Here is an 18,882-nt window from a genome sequence, read left to right as displayed (position 1 = left end):
GTCCTCAGAAAATGTGGGTCTTCTTTCTTCGGATGTCTGTAATACTCCGACCTGAGTGGGTGGGTGCAGTGTCCAGATGCACCTTTCCAAGCTCTTTGATTGGTTGGGAATGGCAGGGCCATGATGGGTGAGGGATAACTAATTTAGGCAGAACAGCCAAACAAACGCGACTCAAAGGAAACTGAAGGGACTATGAGGGAAAGTTAGATAGAGAGGAGGGGAGTAGGACGGCCTTTTTTACACTGATGATTCATCCACTCAAATAATTGGCATCTTACATTCAAACAATGAATCATGATCTAGGATAACTTTTCAAAACATGAAATTATTTGGCTTGCTCTAAAAGGATTTGGCTAAAAGCAGTGAACCACAGCTAGTGAAATCACTCCAACCCTAAAAAAATAATTGCAGTCTGTTTTAGAATGGGTGGCCAGTAATAAAGTGGTCCTGAACATGTCTAAAACTAAGAGCTTTGTATTTGGTACAAATCATTCCCTAAGTTCTAGACCTCAGCTGAATGTAATAATGAATGCTGTGGCTGTTGAGGAGACTAAATTACTTGGTGTTACTTTAGATTGTAAACTGTTATGGTCAAAGCATATTTCAATGGTTGTAAGGTTACCTTTTTTTATCACCACACTCCACAAAGCAAGTCTTGCAAGCTCTGGTTTAATCAAATCTTGATTATTGTCCAGTCATATGGTCAGGTGCTGCAAAGAAGGACCTCGTTAAGCTGCAGCTGGCCTAGAACAGACTGGCAGGTTTTGCCCTTCACTGTAGTCAGAGGGATAATATCAATACTATGCATGCCGGTCTCTCTTGGCTAAATGTTCAGGAGAGACTGACTGCATCGCTTCTTGTTTTTATAAGAAACATTATGTGTTGAAAATTTCAAATTGTTTGCATATGTAACCAACTTCATATTGCCACCCAGAACAAGATGGCGCCGAAGAATATGGCTGACGTTTAAAATTCTCCCAACCAGTTGTGATATTTTGTTAGGTTCTTTGCATTTTATGTAACTTATTGTGTACATAATGTTGCTGCTACCGTCTCTTATGACCGAAAATAACTTCTGGACATCAGAACAGTGATTACTCACCGCGGACTGGAAGAAACGTTTTCCTTTAACGAGTCCGATGAGAAGGATATCCTGCTTTCACTGGAACAGGCCCAGATCCACGCCTTTTGCGTGAAGAAAAGATGCAGGAAAAGAGGCCGCAGATGGGGCGGCCTTCTGAGAAGCTGTAAGCTAGCGAGTAAACTCCCACTGCCATCCATTCTTCTTGCTAACGTGCAATCATTGGAAAATAAAATTGATGACCTACGATTAAGTTTATCCTACCAACAGGACATTAAAAACTGTAATATCTTTTGTTTCACCGAGACGTGGCTGAACGACGATACGGACAATATAGAGCAAGCGGGATTTTCCATGCACCGGCAGAACGGAGACGCTACCTCTGGTAAGACGAGAGGTGTGTGTCTATTTGTCAATAACAGCTGGTGCACGATATCTAATATTAACCTCTTACATCTAGACGTTCCGCTAGCAGAACACCTGCTCCAATAGCCAATGATGGGCGTGGCGCGAATTACAAATTCCTCAAAAATACAAAAACTTCAATTTTTCAAACATATGACTATTTTACACCATTTTAAAGACAAGACTCTCCTTTATCTAACCACACTGTCCGATTTCAAAAAGGCTTTACAACGAAAGTAAAACATTAGATTATGTCAGCAGAGTACCCAGCCAGAAATAATCAGACACCCATTTTTCAAGCTAGCATATAATGTCAAATAAATCCAAACCACAGCTAAATGCAGCACTAACCTTTGATGATCTTCATCAGATGACACCCCTAGGACATTATGTTATACAATACATGCATGTTTTGTTCAATCAAATTCATATTTATATCAAAAACCAGCTTTTTACATTAGCATGTGACGTTCAGAACTAGCATACCCCCCGCAAACTTCCGATGAATTTACTAAATTACTCACGATAAACGTTCACAAAAAACATAACAATTATTTTAAGAATTATAGATACAGAACTCCTCTATGCACTCGATATGCCCGATTTTAAAATAGCTTTTCGGTGAAAGCACATTTTGCAATATTCTCAGTAGATAGCCCAGCCATCACGGCTAGCTATTTAGACACCCAGCAAGTTTAGCACTCACCAAAGTCAGATTTACTATAAGAAAAATGTTATTACCTTTGCTGTTCTTCGTCAGAATGCACTCCCAGGACTTCAACTTCAATAACAAATGTTGGTTTGGTCCCAAATAATCCATAGTTATATCCAAACAGCGCCGTTTTGTTCGTGCGTTCAAGACACTATCCGAATGGTAAAGAAGGGTTACGAGCACGACGCATTTCGTGACAAAAAAATTCTAAATATTCCATTACCGTACTTCGAAGCATGTCAACCGCTGTTTAAAATCCATTTTTATGCCAATTTTCTCGTAAAAAAGCGATAATATTCCGACCGGGAGTGGTGGTTTTCGTTCAAAGAAAGAGAGAAAGTAAACATGGAGTCGACTCGTGCACGAGCCTTAGTCTCATAGTACTGTGACCGGCCACTATCCAAACGCGCTAATGTTTTTCAGCCAGAGCCTGCAAAGCCACGATTCAGCTTTTTGCCGCCCACTGAGAGCCCATGGGAGCCGTAGGAAGTGTCATGTAACAGCAGAGATCCCCTGTATTGGATAGAGATAATGAAGAAGGCCAAGAAATGGTGAGACAGGGTCCTTCCTGTTTGGAATCTTCTCTGGTTTTGGCCTGCCAAATGAGTTCTGTTATACTCACAGACACCATTCAAACAGTTTTAGAATCTTTGGAGTGTTTTCTATCCAAAGCTAATAATTATATGCATATTCTCGTTTCTGGGCAGGAGTAATAATCAGATTAAATTGGGTACGTTTTTTATCCGGCCGTGAAAATACTGCCCCCTAGTCATAACAGGTTAAAGAAGTCTTGAGTTATTGCGCGCCTGAGGTATAGTACCTTATGATAAGCTGTAGACCACACTATTTACCAAGAGAGTTCTCATCTATTTTATTCGTAGCCATCTATTTACTACCACAGAACGAAGCTGGCACTAAGACCGCTCTCAACCATAAGCAAAGAAGAAAATGCTCACCCAGAAGTGGCACTCTTAGTGGCCGGGACTTTAATGCAGGCTAACTTAAATCAGTTTTTATCAAATTTTTACCTACATGTCACATATGCAACCAGAGAAAAAAAAATCCTAGACCACCTTTACTCCACACACAGAGATGCATACAAAGCTCTCCCCCGCACTCCATTTGGTAAATCTGACCATAATTCTATCCTCCTGATTCCTGCTTGCAAGCAAAAACCAAAGCAGGAAGTATCAGTGACTCGCTCAATACGGAAGTGGTCAGATGACGCGGATGCTACACTACAGGACTGTTTTGCTAGCACAGACTGGAATATGTTCCGGGATTCATCCAATGGCATTGAGGAGTACACCACCTCAGTCATCGGCTTCATCAATAAGTGCATCGATGACATCGTCCCCACAGTGACTGTACATACATATCCCAACCAGAAGCCATGGATTACAGGCCAACATCCGCATCGAGCTAAAGGCTAGACCTGCCACTTTCAAGGAGCGAGAGACTAATCCGGACGCTTATAAGAAATCCTGCTATGCCCTCAGACGAACCATCAAACAAGCAAAGCGTCAATACAGGATTAAGATTGAATCCTACTACACCGGTTCTTACGCTCGTCGGATGTGGCAGGGCTTGAAAACTATTACGGACTACAAAGGGAAACCCAGACGCGAGCTGCCCAGTGACACGACTCTACTAGACGAGCTAAATGACTTATGCTCGCTTCGAGGCAAGCAACACTGAAGCATGCACGAGAGCACCATGACTATGTGATAACGCTCTCGGTAGCCGATATGAACAAAACCTTTAACCTGTTGGTGACCCCCTCCCGTTCTCATCCCGTTAACGGGATTGATTTTGACAACAGCCAGTGGAAAATCAGAGCGCCAAATTTAAAACAGCTAAAATCTCATAATTCCATTTTCTCAAACAATCAACTATTTTACACCATTTTAAAGATACATTTCTCGTTAATCTAACCACATTGTCCGATTTCAAAAAGGCTTTATGGCGAAAGCATAAAATTCGATTATGTTAGGACATACTGTAAACTTCACAAGAAACACCACACAGCCATTTTCCAAGCAACTAGATGCATCACAAAAACCCAAAACACAGCTAAATGAAGCACAAACCTTTGACGCTCTTCATCAGATGACACTCCTAGGACATTATGTTACACAATACATGTATATTTTGCTCAATAAAGTTCATATTTATATCCAAAAATAACATTTTACATTGGCGCATAATGTTGAGAAATGTTTTCCCTCCAATGCCTCCGGTGAATGAGCACACATAGTACGTAAATTCTCATCGTAAACATTGATCAATATAGAAGTGTTATGCACAGAATTATAGATACACTTCTCCTAAATGCTACCGCTTTGTCAGTTTTCAAAAAAGGTTCACGGCGAAAGTACAATTTGCAATAATCTGAGTACAGCCCAGATGACACTAACAACTAGCAAACAGAAACCTGCCATCTTGGAGTCAATAAAACTAAGAAATTACATTATAAATATTCACTTACCTTTGATTATCTTCATCAGAAGGCACTCCCAGGAATCCCAGCTCCACAATAAATGTTCGATAAAGTTAATATTTATTTCCAAATAATCAATTTTGTTCGAGCGTTAAGTTCACTATCCAAGCACGTGCTTACTTAGGCCAGACGAAAAGTCAAAAAAGTTATACTACAGTTTGTAGAAACATGTCAAACGATGTATAGAATCAATCTTTAGGTTGTTTTTATCATATACCTTGAAAAAAATTCCAACCGGACCTATTCGTTCTCTTTAGGAGTGAATATGAACTCAGCTCGCTCCCAAGTCCTTGCGCGTGACTTGAGCCCATGCCTTATAATGGGACACCAGTTAACCACGGCTGGTATTCCCTTCAAATTCACCATAGAACCGTTCTAAAGACTGCTGACATCTAGTGGAAGCTTTAGGAAGTGCAAAATGAACCCTAAGTCACTGTATACAGTCAAGGCAATCACTTGAAAAAACTACAACCTCAGATTTTCCACTTCCTGTTTGACTTTTTCTCAGGTTTTTGCCTGCCATATGAGTTCTGTTATACTCACAGACACCATTCAAACAGTTTTAGAAACTTCAGAGTGTTTTCTATCCAAATCTACTAATAATATGCATATTCTAGTTCTGGGACAGAGTAGTAACCTGTTTAAATTGAGTACGTTTTTCATCCGGCCGTGAAAATACTGCCCCCTAGCCCTCAACATTCACAAAGCCGCTGGGCCAGACGGATTACCAGGACGTGTACTCAACTGTCAAGTGTCTTCACTGACATTTTCAACCTCTCCCTGACCGAGTCTGTAATACCTACATGTTTCAAGCAGACCACCATAGTCTCTGTGCCCAAGGAAGCGAAGTTAACATGCCTAAATGATCATTAAGTTTGCTGACGACACAACAGTGGTTGTTCTGATCACAGACAACAATGAGACAGCCTATAGGGAGGAGGTCAGAGAAGATAAAGGAGCTGATCATGGACTACAGGAAAAAGCATGCCGAACAGGCCCCCATTAACATCGACGGGGCTGAAGTGGAGCGGGTCGAGAGTTTCAATTTCCTTGGTGTCTACATCACCAACAAACTATCATGGTGCAAACATACCAAGACAGTTGTGAAGAGGGCATAAAAAACCTTTTCCCCCTCAGGAAAAGCATTTCACAGTAAAGTCTACACTTGTTGTATTTGGTGCATGTGACAAATAAAGTTTGATTTGATTTGATTTGAGAAGAAAGGCACATGGACACCCATACTTCAGGCTGACTTGGTTTTTATCTGCAGTAAAAGATAACAAACAGTGATGACAGGCATTGGCAGGACGGTCACAGCCACATGTTCACTGCTCTCAGAATATCTCTCTCATTCTCAATGCACAAAGTGATTGTATAGTATACATGCGTTGTGTTTAGAAAATTACAAAAATGCAGTAAAGCATACCTGCTGTAAAAGATATCAAACAGTGATGACAGGTATTGGCGGGATGGTCACTGCCACATGTTCACTGGTTAGGCAGGACAAAATATATATTTTAGATAGGTACACTGACTTGCGTTGCTAGTTAGCATGGCTAGCTAAGCCAGCAAACACTTGAATAACTTGCTGAAATAGGCTTTAAATACATTAACGACAACATAAATATGTACATAGTCACATTCGCTATTGACTTTGGCATATATGAACCACTTTTTCAAAGACACTATTATGTTAAACAGTTTTTATGTACAGAAGAAGGAGACACAAACCTGCTCTCAGGGTGGCTACTTTGAAGAATCTCAATATAAAATATATTTGTATTTGTTTTGCACTTTTTTGGTTAGTACATGATTCCATATGTGTTATTTCATAGTTTTGATGTCTTCACTATTATTCTATAATGTAGAAAATAGTAAAATAAAGAAAAACCCTGGAATGAGTAGGTGTTTCCAAACTTTTGACTGGTACTGTACATACAGCATTGACACACACACTTACCCCACCAGACATGTCACCAGGGGTCTTTTCACAGTACAGTATTATACAGAGACATGATTGCATGGAACTCCCTTCCATCTCATATAGCGCAAGTGAACAACAAACCTGGTAAAAAAAATTTTTAATAAAACACCTCATGGCAGAACACCTCTCCCAATGTGACCTTCTTTTTGTGTGTATGTACTTACATGTATGTGTAACTGATAGATGTACACACACACTCTCTAACACACACTCTACACACACCCACACATTATGATTCTTTAGTTGTATTGTTTATTTTGTGTACATTTGTGTGTGTTTAGTTGTAGTTTTTATTTGAATTTTTTTACATATAAGTCTATGTTAGTGTTTTAAATGTAGGTCAATTGTAAAGTATTTTTCTTGGTAATGTATTTTTCGTAATGTGTCGGACGCTAGGAAGACTAGCTATCGCAATTGGCATCGGCGAATGGGGATCCTAAGAAAATCAGACCAAAATCTCTTTATGACCATCTCTTAGTCCGGATCCAAGATGGCGTAGCAGTCAGGTGTCTTTGTCTTCGTCTTGTCGTGTCCCATGTATATATCTTTTTTCATTCGCAAATATATTTCGGATATATTTTTTAAAATATTTTTGAACCTCAACTTCAACATACTCTCCTGCAACCCGCCTCACCCAATGTGGTATGGATCTGCTATTTTCTTTACTTTAGAACCGGAACCCCCAACAGAAGCTAGCCAGCTAACTAGATACTAGCTAGTAGTCAGCTAGCCACTGCTAGCGGTCATCAACTAACCTTTAGCCCGGACAACTCCTGCCAGTCTGCACAGCGCGATTCATCCCAGAACATATTGGACTTCTTTTTCTCCACATCTCCGGATTCCTACTGCAAGCACTGAACCTTTTCACCTGGATCATCGCAGCTAGCTAGCTGCTATCCGAGTGGCTACTCCTGGCTAACGTCTCTGTCCTGAAGCAAGCACCAATTAGCCTGTAGCTAGCCTATGCTAGGCCCATCTCCTGAAGAGGTCCATCAGCCACTCCTTGGGCTACAATACCTATTTTGCCAATTGGCCTGGACCCCTTTTCCTGCCGATATGGAGCCCCGCGGATCGATCACGACTGGACTACCGACGTAATTCGCCCAAGGGGCATTTCAACAGGCTCCACCGTTGCGATGTCCCCTGAATGCCAATCTGCTAGCCTGCTAGCCGTGGCCCGCTAGCAGTCTAGAGCATATCGGACTGTTAGCTGAAGAGGTCCATCAGAAAATTTCTTGAAATAAAATACCTATTTTGCCAATTGGCCTGGACCCTTATACTACACGGAGCCCTGCCGATCCATCACGACTGGTCTGCCGACGTAACCGCATGAGGGGGCTACAACAGACTCTTCTGTCACAACGTCCCCCTAAGGCCCGCTAGCTGTCTGAATCGCCGTGTTTCCAGCCCACCTAGCTACTCACTAGACCCTATGGTCACTCGACTACGCATGCCTCTCCCTTATGTCAATATGCCTTGTCCATTGCTGTTTTGGTTAGTGATTATTGTCTTATTGCACTGTAGAGCCTCCAGCCCTGCTCAATATGCATTAACTAACCCTTTTGTTCCACCTCCCACACATGCGGTGACCTCACCTGGTTTGTCTCTAGAGACAATACCTCTCTCATCGTCACTCAATGCCTAGGTTTACCTCCACTGTATTCACATCCTACCATACCTTTGTCTGTACATTATGCCTTGAATCTATTCTATCGCACCCAGAAACCTGCTCCTTTTGCTCTCTGTTCCGAATGCATTAGACGACCAGTTCTTATAGCCTTTAGCCGTACCCTTACCCTACTCCTCCTCTGTTCCTCTGGTGATGTAGAGGTTAACCCAGGCTCTGTAGCCACCAGCATCACTCCCATTCCCCAGGCGCTCTCATTTGTTGACTTCTGTAACCGTAAAAGCCTTGGTTTCATGCATGTTAACATTTGAAGCCTCCTCCCTAACACAGAACCCAAACTGGCTGCGTGCGTGTGCCATCGTGCGCTATCATGTATACATTTATTTTGTCCCCCTACACCAAACGGGATCACGACATGCCGTTGAAAATATCAAAACAAACTCTGAACCAATTACATTAATTTGGGGACAGGTCGAAAAGCATTAAACATGTATGACAATTTAGCTAGTTAGCTTGCACTTGCTAGCCAATTTGTCCTTTTTAGCTAGCTTGCTGTTGCTAGCTAATTTGTCCTGGGATATAAACATTGAGTTGTTATTTTACCTGAAATGCACAAGGTCCTCTACTCCGACAATTAATCCACTCATAAAACGGCCAACCGAATCGTTTCTAGTCATCTCTCCTCCTTTCAGGCTTTTTCATCTTTGAACTTCTATGGTGATTGGCATCTACACTTTTATAGTATTACCACGACAACCGGCAAAACATTTCATCTTTCAATCCTCCACGTGGGTATAACCAATGAGGAGATGGCACGTGGGTACCTGCTTCTATAAACCAATGAGGAGATGGGAGAGGCAGAACTTGCAGCGCGATCTGCGTCAGAAATAGAAAGGAGTTCTATTTTAGCCCTTGGCATCGCAGACGCTCGTTGGCACGCGCGAGCAGTGTGGGTGCAATAATTTAATAACATGGAATTCAACATTTATTTTGCGATGCTCGCGCACGCGACGTGTCCGGTCTGGTCAGCATGTAAGTTTGTTTTATTCACTGCTATAGCACACTCTACCAACCCGGATGTCCTAGCCGTGTCTGAATCCTGGCTTAGGAAGGCCACCAAAACCCCTGAAATTTCCATCCCTAACTATAACATTTTCCGATAGATAGAACTGCCAAAGGGGGTGGAGTTGCAATCTACTACAGAGATAGCCTGCAGAGTTCTGTCTTACTATCCAGGTCTATGCCCAAACAATTTCAGCTTCTACTTTCAAAAATCCACCTTTCCAGAAACAAGTCTCTCACCGTTGCCACTTGCTATAGACCACCTTCTGCCCCTAGCTGTGCCCTGGACACATATGTGAATTGATTGCCCCCATCTATCTTCAGAGCTCGTACTTTTAGGTGACCTAAACTGGGACATGCTTAACACCCCGGCCGTCCTACAATCTAAGCTAGTTGCCCTGAATCTCACACAAATGATCAATGAACCTACCAGGTACAACCCCAAATCCATAAACACGGGCACCTTCATAGATATCATCCTAACCAACCTACCTTCCAAATACACCTCTGCTGTCTTCAACCAAGATCTCAGCGATCACTGCCTCATTGCCTGCGTCCATAATGGGTCTGCGGTCAAACGACCACCCCTCATCACTATCAAATGCTCCCTAAAAAACTTCAGCGAGCAGGCCTTTATAATCGACCTGGACCGGGTATCCTGGAAGGATAATGACCTCATTCCGTCAGTAGAGGATGCCTGGTTATTCTTTAAAAGTGCTTTCCTCGCCATCTTAAATAAGCATGCCCCATTCAAAAAATTTAGAACCAGGAACAGATATAGCCCTTGGTTAACTCCAGACCTGACTGCCCTTGACCAGCACAAAAACATCCTGTGGCGTACTGCATTAGCATTGAATAGCCCCCACGATATACAACTTTTCAGGGAGGTTAGGAACCAAAATACACAGGCAGATAAGAAAGCAAAGGCTAGCTTTTTCAAACAGAAACTTGCATGCTGTAGCACAAACTCCAAAAAGTTCTGGGACACTGTAAAGTCCATGGAGAATAAGAGCACCTCCTCCCAGCTGCCCACTGCACTGAGGCTAGGAAACACTGTCACCACCGATAAATCCACGATAATTGAGAATTTCTGACTTACGGTTCTGACTTAGAACATGTGGACAACTACAAATACCTAGGTGTCTGGTTAGACTGCAAACTCTCCTTCCAGACTCACATTAAGCATCTCCAATCCAAAATTCAATCTAGAATTTGCTTCCTATTTCGCAACAAAGCATCCTTCACTCATGCTGCCAAACATACCCTCGTAAAACTGACTATCCAACCAATACTTGACTTCGGCGATGTCATTTACAAAATAGCCTCCAACACTCTACTCAGCAAATTGCTCCTTTGCACCCCAGTATCTCTACCTGCACATTCATCCTCTGCACATCTATCACTCCAGTGTTTAATTGCTAAATTGTAATTATTTCTTCACTATGGCCTATTTATTGTCTTACCTCCCTTATCTTACCTCATTTACACACACTGTATATAGACTATGTTTGTTTATTCCATGTGTAACTCTGTGTTGTTGAGTCGCACTGCTTTGCTTTATCTTGGCCAGGTCACAGTTGTAAATGAGAACTTGTTCTCAACTGGCCTGCCTGGTTAAATAAAGGTGAAATATATATATTTTTTTATTATGTATTACCATACAATTGGTGTTACAGAGAACGTTGCCCCCCTCTTAATGTTGTGGTCTATGCAATAAGGCCACATTGATTCCCTCCATACCACTTAGTGGAGTAGTCTAGCCTTTCTGCCAGGACTACTAGAGAGGGGTAAAAGTCATAGGAAGGATTGGACACAGAGAGAGAGAAGACAAGTGATATATCTTATTTGGTTTAAATTATTGTCATACTTTCCCCAGTCATCAGCTGACAGTGACAGTCTAGCCACCAAATACCAGTTTTCTTTGATAAAACTGTCCCCTGACATCTTTATGCCACGCACACTCACACACCAGCCAACCAACCGACAGCCTTTCCAAAGGTTGTTGCATCATTGCTGGATGTCCTGGCAGTTTGCTGTGGTGCCAGAGGTTGCTGGTTACTCTGCTGATAGGTTTAGGAGGGGGGAGGGGGGGAGGGGAGAGGCAGATAGAGGAGACTGGAGAAAGGCAGATTGATGAGGGGAGAGGTTGAAGGATCTAAGGTGGTTTGGAAATGTAAAATAGCAGGGGTCCCTGGGATGATTGCTTGTCCTCTAGTGCTCCTCACACTGTATCTGTTGGGCAGACCTGGATTAAAATACCATTTCAAATATCTCAATTACTTTACATACATTGAAGTAATTATTCAGATAGCTTTTATTTGAAAAAATAAGTAGTAGTTGGATATTTTAATGTATTTGGAAATACCCCTGGAAAGCATATTAAAATACACTGACTCAATTACACTCCCATGCATTTGAAAATACCCTCATATACAATTTGGTAGACTATTTGTTTTTTTTACAAATAACCATTAAAATACTCAAATAAAAGTACATGTGAAAATACTCAAGTACACAGAAAGGTATTTTAAAAGGCCACTGCAGTCAAAAATCTAATCAAATCAATTATTTGTCACATGCACCGAATACAACCTTACAGTGAAATGCTTACTTACCAACAATACAGTTAAGAAAAATACAAAAACATAAGAGATAAAAGTAAGAAATAAAGAGCAGCAGTAAAATAATAGCGAGGCTATATACAGGGACAGTTTTTAATGTCCCGTTGGTAGGATGTACGTGCTTTTAGTTCGTCCACTTTATTATCCAGCTATTGTACGTTAGCCAATAGTACCGATAGCACCGATAGCAAAGGCAAATTAGCCACTCGTCACCAGATCCTCACAAGGCACCCTGTTCTCCTTCCACAAAACATCCGTCTCTTTCTCCTGCGAATGACGGGGATGAGGGCCTGGTCGGGTGTCTGGAGTAAATCCCTCTCGTCCGACTCGTTAAAGAGAAATTATTTGTCCAATTCAAGGTGAGTAATTGCTGTTCTGATGTCCAGAAGCTCTTTTCGGTCATAAGAGACGGTAGCAGCAACATTATCTACAAACAATATGAAAAAAACTAAATAGCATAAAACAGCCATCCCCTCCGGCACCATCTGATATAAACTCCTGTGAGATATATCCACACTATGAGGTTGGAATAACTGAAAATGATAATGCCCTTTTAGTGTAAGAGCAGTTTGAAAAGACCGCCTGAAATTTCTGCTTGTTTTGGTGGGGTGGAGTTTTGGCCTACCTGGTGACATCACATGAGGTTTTGATGTTGGTGTGATGTGCCTTTTTTTCTCTCCACACATAGTGTTGTGTGTTCCTTCCAAACAACTCAACTTTAGTTTCATCTGTCCACAGAATATTTTGCCAGTAGCACTGGAAGTAGCTACTGGAACATCCAAGTGCTCTTTTGCGAACTTCAGACGTGCAGCAATGTTTTCTTGGACTGCAGTGGCTTCTACCGTGGTGTCTTCCCATGAACACTATTCTTGTTTAGTGTTTCACGTATCGTAGACTCGTCGTCAGAGATGTTTGCTTGTTCCAGAGATTTCTGTAAGTCTTTAGCTGATAGGATTCTTCTTAACCTCATTGATCATTCTGTGCTGTGTTCTTGCAGTCATCTTTGCAGGATGGCCACTCCTAGGGAGAGTAGCAATAGTGCTGAACCTTCTCCATTTATAGTATAGACAATTTGTCTTACCGTGGACTGATGAACATCAAGGCTTTCAGAGATACTTTTGTAACCATTTCCAGCTTTATGCAAGTCAACAATTCTTAATCTTAGGTCTTCTGAGATCTCTTTTGTATGAGGCATGGTTCACATCAGGCAATGCTTCATGTGAATAGCAAACTCACATTTTGTGAATGTTTTTTATATTGCAGGGTAGCTCTAACCAACATTGCCAATCTCGTCTCATTGATTGGATTCCAGGTTAGCAGACTCCTGACTCCAATTATCTTTTGGAGAAGTCATTAGCCTAGGGGTTCACATACTTTTTCAAACCTACACTGTGAATGTTTAAATTATGTATTCAATATAGACAAGAAAAATACAATCATTTGTGTGTTATTAGTTTAAGCCACTGTGTTTGTCTATTGTTGTGACTTAGAGGAAGATTAGATCACATTTTTTTGACCAATTTATGCAGAAATCCAGGTAATTCCAAAGGCTTCACATACTTTTTCTTGCAACTGTATTTCACAATCCCTTGAAAACGGCACGTAGTTGTCAATGGTTTTAGCGTAGCAAATCGAACGTATTGTGACGTTTTATTGAAACCGACCTAGAAGATGGAGAGTTCCAATAACAGCTAGTTTTCAGTTTTCCCCTCCCCACTCAGACCACTCCAAGACAGTCCTAGCTAAATTCTTGCTTAAGAAACTACTCTTTGCTAAGAAGCTATTTTTTCTTTTTGACCATTTTAATTTTAAAAAATCACCAGAGGTCTGGATTCAAGTCACATGACTTGGACTCAAGTCTGACTTGAGTTACACATTTGATGACTTGAGACTCGACTTGAAAGAAAATACAATTTCTTGAGACTTGACTTGACTCCTGACTCAACTTTGACTTGAGACTGATGACTTGAAATTATCTGGCCAGGTTTTGTAACGTTTTGTCATTTTCTGGCATAGTGTCTCCCTGGATTACTCTCTACACAGCCAGAGACCGTAGACACAAGCAGCCTCGCACTTGCAAAAAAAATAAAAGTGCAACAGATTTGCCTAGTGATGCGCACTCTCTGCCCTCTGATTGGACCAGCAAACTGTCAATCAAGACAGGTCATGTGAGCTAGCACAGTGGTTCTCAAAGTGGAGAAGGTTCTGGGGGGTCGAGAGTATGAAACTGAATGGGAAAAATACATATTTTTCATACTTTAATTGTCTACATATACTATTTGTATTTTATATTTATACCTTTTCCTATTTGATCTGGTTTCTAACATAGGCCTACGGTATTGCACCAAATGTGTCACGCCCTGACCAGAGAGAGCCCTTGGTTCTCTATGGTATAGTAGGTCAGGGCGTGACTAGGGGGTGTTCTAGGTTTATTATTTCTATGTTGGTGTGCTTGGTATGGTTTCCAATTAGAAGCAGCTGGTAATCGTTGCCTCTAATTGGGGATCATATTTAGGCAGCCATTTCCCCACTGTATTTTGTGGGATATTGTTTTGAGTTACTGCATGTTGCACCTCTGATGTCACGGTTTGTTGTTTGTTTCTTTTTGTTTGGAAGTTTTGCTTCAATAAATTATGTGGAACTTTAATCACGCTGCGCCTTGGTCCAGTTCTTACGACGATCATGACAAAATGATTGTCTAAAAAACATCTAATCTGTGCTTTAGAACCAAAAAGTTGTGCTTCTTGATTGCTGACCAGTCATCAGCATTAGCATGCAAAGGCGGGCGCATATCCAGATAGCACTTGTTTAATTTTCTCCAGTTTTGCCTGGTAAAAACAGAGTCAGCCTATGTTTATATTATCCATACAAAAGTAATCCATATACTGTGTACAGTTTAGCAATCTACTATGAACGCGTCTTTGCCAGAACAATAACATTAGGCGGCCTGGTGATTTCATTGATCATTTTCCTATTTCAGATAGTTCTAGTGTTGGTGGCTACTGGCTATATCTCTGATAGCTGTGCTAATTAGCTATCTAGCTTGCTCCGCATTCCTGTGTAGCGTAAGTGTAGTTTCATCGGATGGAAGCACCCATAGCTGTATGGATCTTTCAGGACAAGTCATTTTATTTGAAGGATTTTTTTCCTGTTGTTGGAAGATAAGGGCCATATGTTTCGAAAGCCATATAGCAAGTGATGCCTATTAAAACACAGGGTCAGGATTGTAGTTCACATGAGGCAGTAGTGGGCAAAGCTAATGTCAGAACTGTAGGGTGAAGCCAGAATGCTGCCTAGAGTTTTTGAAAGCTAAGACAGACCATGCTTTCCATCCGTCTCCTGCAACCTCCTGATATCCCTAGTTGATATTGGCTGACGACACCTGCACCATCTCTCTCTACTATTCGACATTTACGCTGCACCCAATACAATAGCTGTACAGGAAATCTGCAATCTGTTCGCTAGCACAGAGGTTCTCAAACATTTTGTAAAACTGCGTTTTACACCTGCATTTTGAGATGAAAGTTTTACACATAATGCAGGTGTAAAATGCTGTTTTACAAACATTTTGAGAACCACTGAGCTAGTGAATAAATTGCTGATTTGGTGCAGCTATAGGATCGGGTGCAGCGCAAATGTCCAATTGTAGGGAGAGACGATTGCCATAAAGATATGCAACTCCAAAACATTTTGGTGATCAAGAATATTAAATGTTTATTTTGCAAGCTCACCAGCAATGGGGCACCAAGCAACAACTACTATCATTTGCCTGCTGGTCTTTTGGTATGAAATTGCTTGAAATGTATAATTTACTTAATTTACTTGCATTGGGAATTTGTTAAAATGTATTATTACATATTCAAAATATGTTTAGGACAAGATACTGAAAAGGGCTGTCTGGTAGCCTCAATAAATAGACAAAGATATATACTGTATATATTTTTTTCTTGACTTGAGACTTGACTTCAAAAGCTTGTGACTCTACTTTACTTGTTCTTAGAATGCACGACTTGGACTTGACTCGAGACTCGACCTGTTCTACTTGGGACTCGACTTGAGACCTGGACCTTGTAACTTGAGACATGCTTGTGACTCGAACAATAGTGATTTGCACCCACCACTGATAATCATAGTAAGGTACTTCATTGTTACCCAGAAATTATTTGATATTGAAATAAAAACTGCATTGGACCTTTTAATACCAGATACTCAAATACACATTTCTGAGTTCACTATAAGTTCACTGGGTCAGTTTCACAATGGGCACAGTGTTTCCATTAGATCAGGAAACCAAATCCAATCCAATGAAAGCTTTACATTTCACCGTCAAACAATGTCAGCTGACAAAAACATATTAAATACAAGCAGGTTAGTAGGTCTGATAAAAGTAATACAAATATTATGTATGTGTCCTAAAAGGTTATGGGTTACTTTAAATTACCATTTGGATCAGTATTACAAATGCCCCCATTTTAGCACTGTCACAATGTCACCCTCAGGGTGTCTGGTTAACAGGGGTGATGATCATTGGTGCTGAATTTGAGCCATCATAATCATCAAAGGGGTTCAAGTATGGATAGAGCTTCCCTGTAAAGGTGCAGCCGGTGAAAGAGAAGATATGAGACCTGGTGTCCACATCATAGAAGGAGACTTGACCCTTCTCATAATCCACAAACACCCCCAACTTCTCCGGCTTGCTCTTCAGTGAGAGGGAGGTATGGGGGTCTGTGCAGGCCTCATAGTCAACCTGTAAAGACAACCACACGGTCCAGAATCCTTGCTCTGGGTATAATCCACCTGTCTTTCTATTAATCGACTCTTTGGCCACTCCTACATTCCACCCAGTCTTCCCCTTCACCTGCACCTCATAGTAGAATCTCCCAGAGGAGAAGCCCTCCTTTGCCAAAACAGCTACACGACTTCTAAACCTCTTTAGGTTGTAGAAGTGGTTCTGTTCAAAGTGACCTGTTCTCACCAGTTTCCCATTGCCAGATACAATGATAAGGGGATGTGCTGTATCAGGGTCCATAGTGACATCCACTGCATACTGCTGCATCCTCTTCAGCTCATCACCCTTTGACTTTTCCAATACATTATTCAATTTATCCTCAAGTTCAGAAAGTGCTCTCCTCACCTTTTTATCCAGTTGGGATATGTCTTTCTGCACATTCCACTTGCTCTGGTTCCGGGTTATACTGACATCAGACCAGTCCTTGGTGGATGTAAGGGGGCACAGGGATGGCGAGCTTTGGAGGAGGTGGAGATGATCCTTAGAGTGTGAGAGCTGCTCCAGCTCTGAGTGTCTCCTCTGTAGCTCAGTGATTTCCTGCTCCAGCTCTTTAATGAGCCCCTCAGCCTGCCGCATGGTTGCTTTCTGCTTCTCTCCAATCATCTTAGACACCTCAGCCTGGCTTCTCTGCATGGAGCGGACTAGAGTGGTGAAGACCTGTTCGCTTTCTTCTCTCTCTCTCTCTGCATCTCTGTTGCTGAGCTCCGCTGAGTGTTTGATCTCTTTAACCTTCTGTAGGCACTTCTGGATCATCTGCTGCACTTGATTCTTTGTCCTTCCCAGCTCAGCTTTCTTCTCTCCGAACTCCTTCCTCAGAGGGACGGTGTGATGGCCCTTGTGGTCTGTCACAGTGCAGAACTGACACACACACATTTGGTCAGTCTTGCAGAACAGATCCAGGGGTTTCTTGTGCTTCTTGCACATCCTGTCTTCCAGGTTCTCCACAGGGTTGATCAGCTTGTGTCTCTTCAGGGCTGGGGCTATCTGATGAGGCTGCAGATGAGTCTCACAGAAGGAGGTCAGACACTCCATGCAGGACTTCAGGGCCTTGAGCTTCGTCACAGTGCAGACATCACAGGCCACTTCTCCAGGCGCAGCAGGGGACTCATCTCTGTCTCTGACTTGTATCCCCTTAAAATGATTCACAACCTCTCGGAGTGTTGTGTTGATTTTGAGCTTAGGCCTTTTGTCAAAGGTCTCCTTACACATTGGACACTGGCACTGTTCAGTGCTTTTCCAGTACCTGCTGATACAGGCCTGGCAGAAGTTGTGTCCACATGGAGTGGTGATCGGATCAGTGAGAACATCCAGACAGATAGAGCACTGGAATTGCTCCTCAGGCAGCAGACTGTTCGAGGACGCCATATCTGGAATACAAAATAACTATAAAAGGACTTCCTGGACTTATTTGTCTTTTATAGCTGTGTTTACTAAGAACATTCCTTACTTGATACCTGTCCACACCACAATCTTTCACTAATGCTGCCATTCACTTGACTACATGATTGAAATAAACACAAGACAGGGTTTATCCCTTGCTATTCAAAGTAGTCACTACAATACATTTACTTAGATTGTATGCTTTCTTACAATTAAAGTCTTCTTGCACAAATTCTCTCTCTGTCTCCTTACCTGATTATGCTTGTACTTTTCTTCTTTTACGACAAAAGGGTGCCTCAGTGCAGCTGTGTAGAATGTTTTGTGAAGAGCAAGAGAACGTCTGTGCAGTCCTCTGCTTCTCATTTACTTTCACTTCAGGAAAGTGACATCACACAGCTCCTCCTTAACTCTTTCCCTACTTCCCTTCCATTTCCCTCTCTCTCTCTTTCCCTCCATGCTCTCTGTGTTTCCTGCTCTTAAAGGGGCAGGAAATGCAACAACTAGACCCAGTTACCCTCAAGGATTGGAGTTTTGCACCCCGGCCCTAAGCCAGCACTTGCTCTTTGATCTTTAACAGCTCTATATTTTTCAAACACCTTTGTCATAGTTTTTTTTACACTATTTACAGTATTTGCAACATCCCGTCAAAATAATGGCAGAAAGATTCTCTCTTTCATTTGTTGGATGTCCTGGCAGTGGGTGTGTCCCCCCGCCCCCCCAT

At 41.8% G+C, this 18,882-nt stretch overlaps 2 protein-coding genes across 5 annotated transcripts in view; one reads left to right on the top strand and one right to left on the bottom strand.

The window, feature by feature from the left end:
* neto1l (neuropilin (NRP) and tolloid (TLL)-like 1, like) overlaps positions 1 to 18,882 on the top strand; it is a 182,143-nt gene that overhangs the window by 105,392 nt on the left and 57,869 nt on the right. The gene's annotated exons all lie outside the window — the stretch shown is intronic.
* LOC115152769 (zinc finger protein RFP-like) lies at positions 15,681 to 18,531 on the bottom strand. Its single transcript, XM_029697557.1, has 2 exons — positions 18,414 to 18,531; positions 15,681 to 18,148 (listed from the first exon to the last, which is right to left on the bottom strand). Exon 2 carries the CDS (start codon positions 18,144 to 18,146, stop codon positions 16,488 to 16,490), a length of 1,659 nt encoding a protein of 552 aa, XP_029553417.1. The 5' UTR covers positions 18,147 to 18,148; positions 18,414 to 18,531; the 3' UTR covers positions 15,681 to 16,487.

Source organism: Salmo trutta, chromosome 2 (assembly GCF_901001165.1).
Source record: "Salmo trutta chromosome 2, fSalTru1.1, whole genome shotgun sequence".
In the NCBI taxonomy this organism is placed as follows: domain Eukaryota; kingdom Metazoa; phylum Chordata; class Actinopteri; order Salmoniformes; family Salmonidae; genus Salmo; species Salmo trutta.
Note: the sequence above shows the minus strand (reverse complement) of the source record. Positions and strands in the feature narration are given on the sequence as shown.

What these genes read in the sequence shown, in the direction of transcription:
- LOC115152769 (XM_029697557.1), bottom strand. Translation starts at nt 18,146, where the DNA reads ATGGCGTCCTCGAACAGTCTGCTGCCTGAGGAGCAATTCCAGTGCTCT.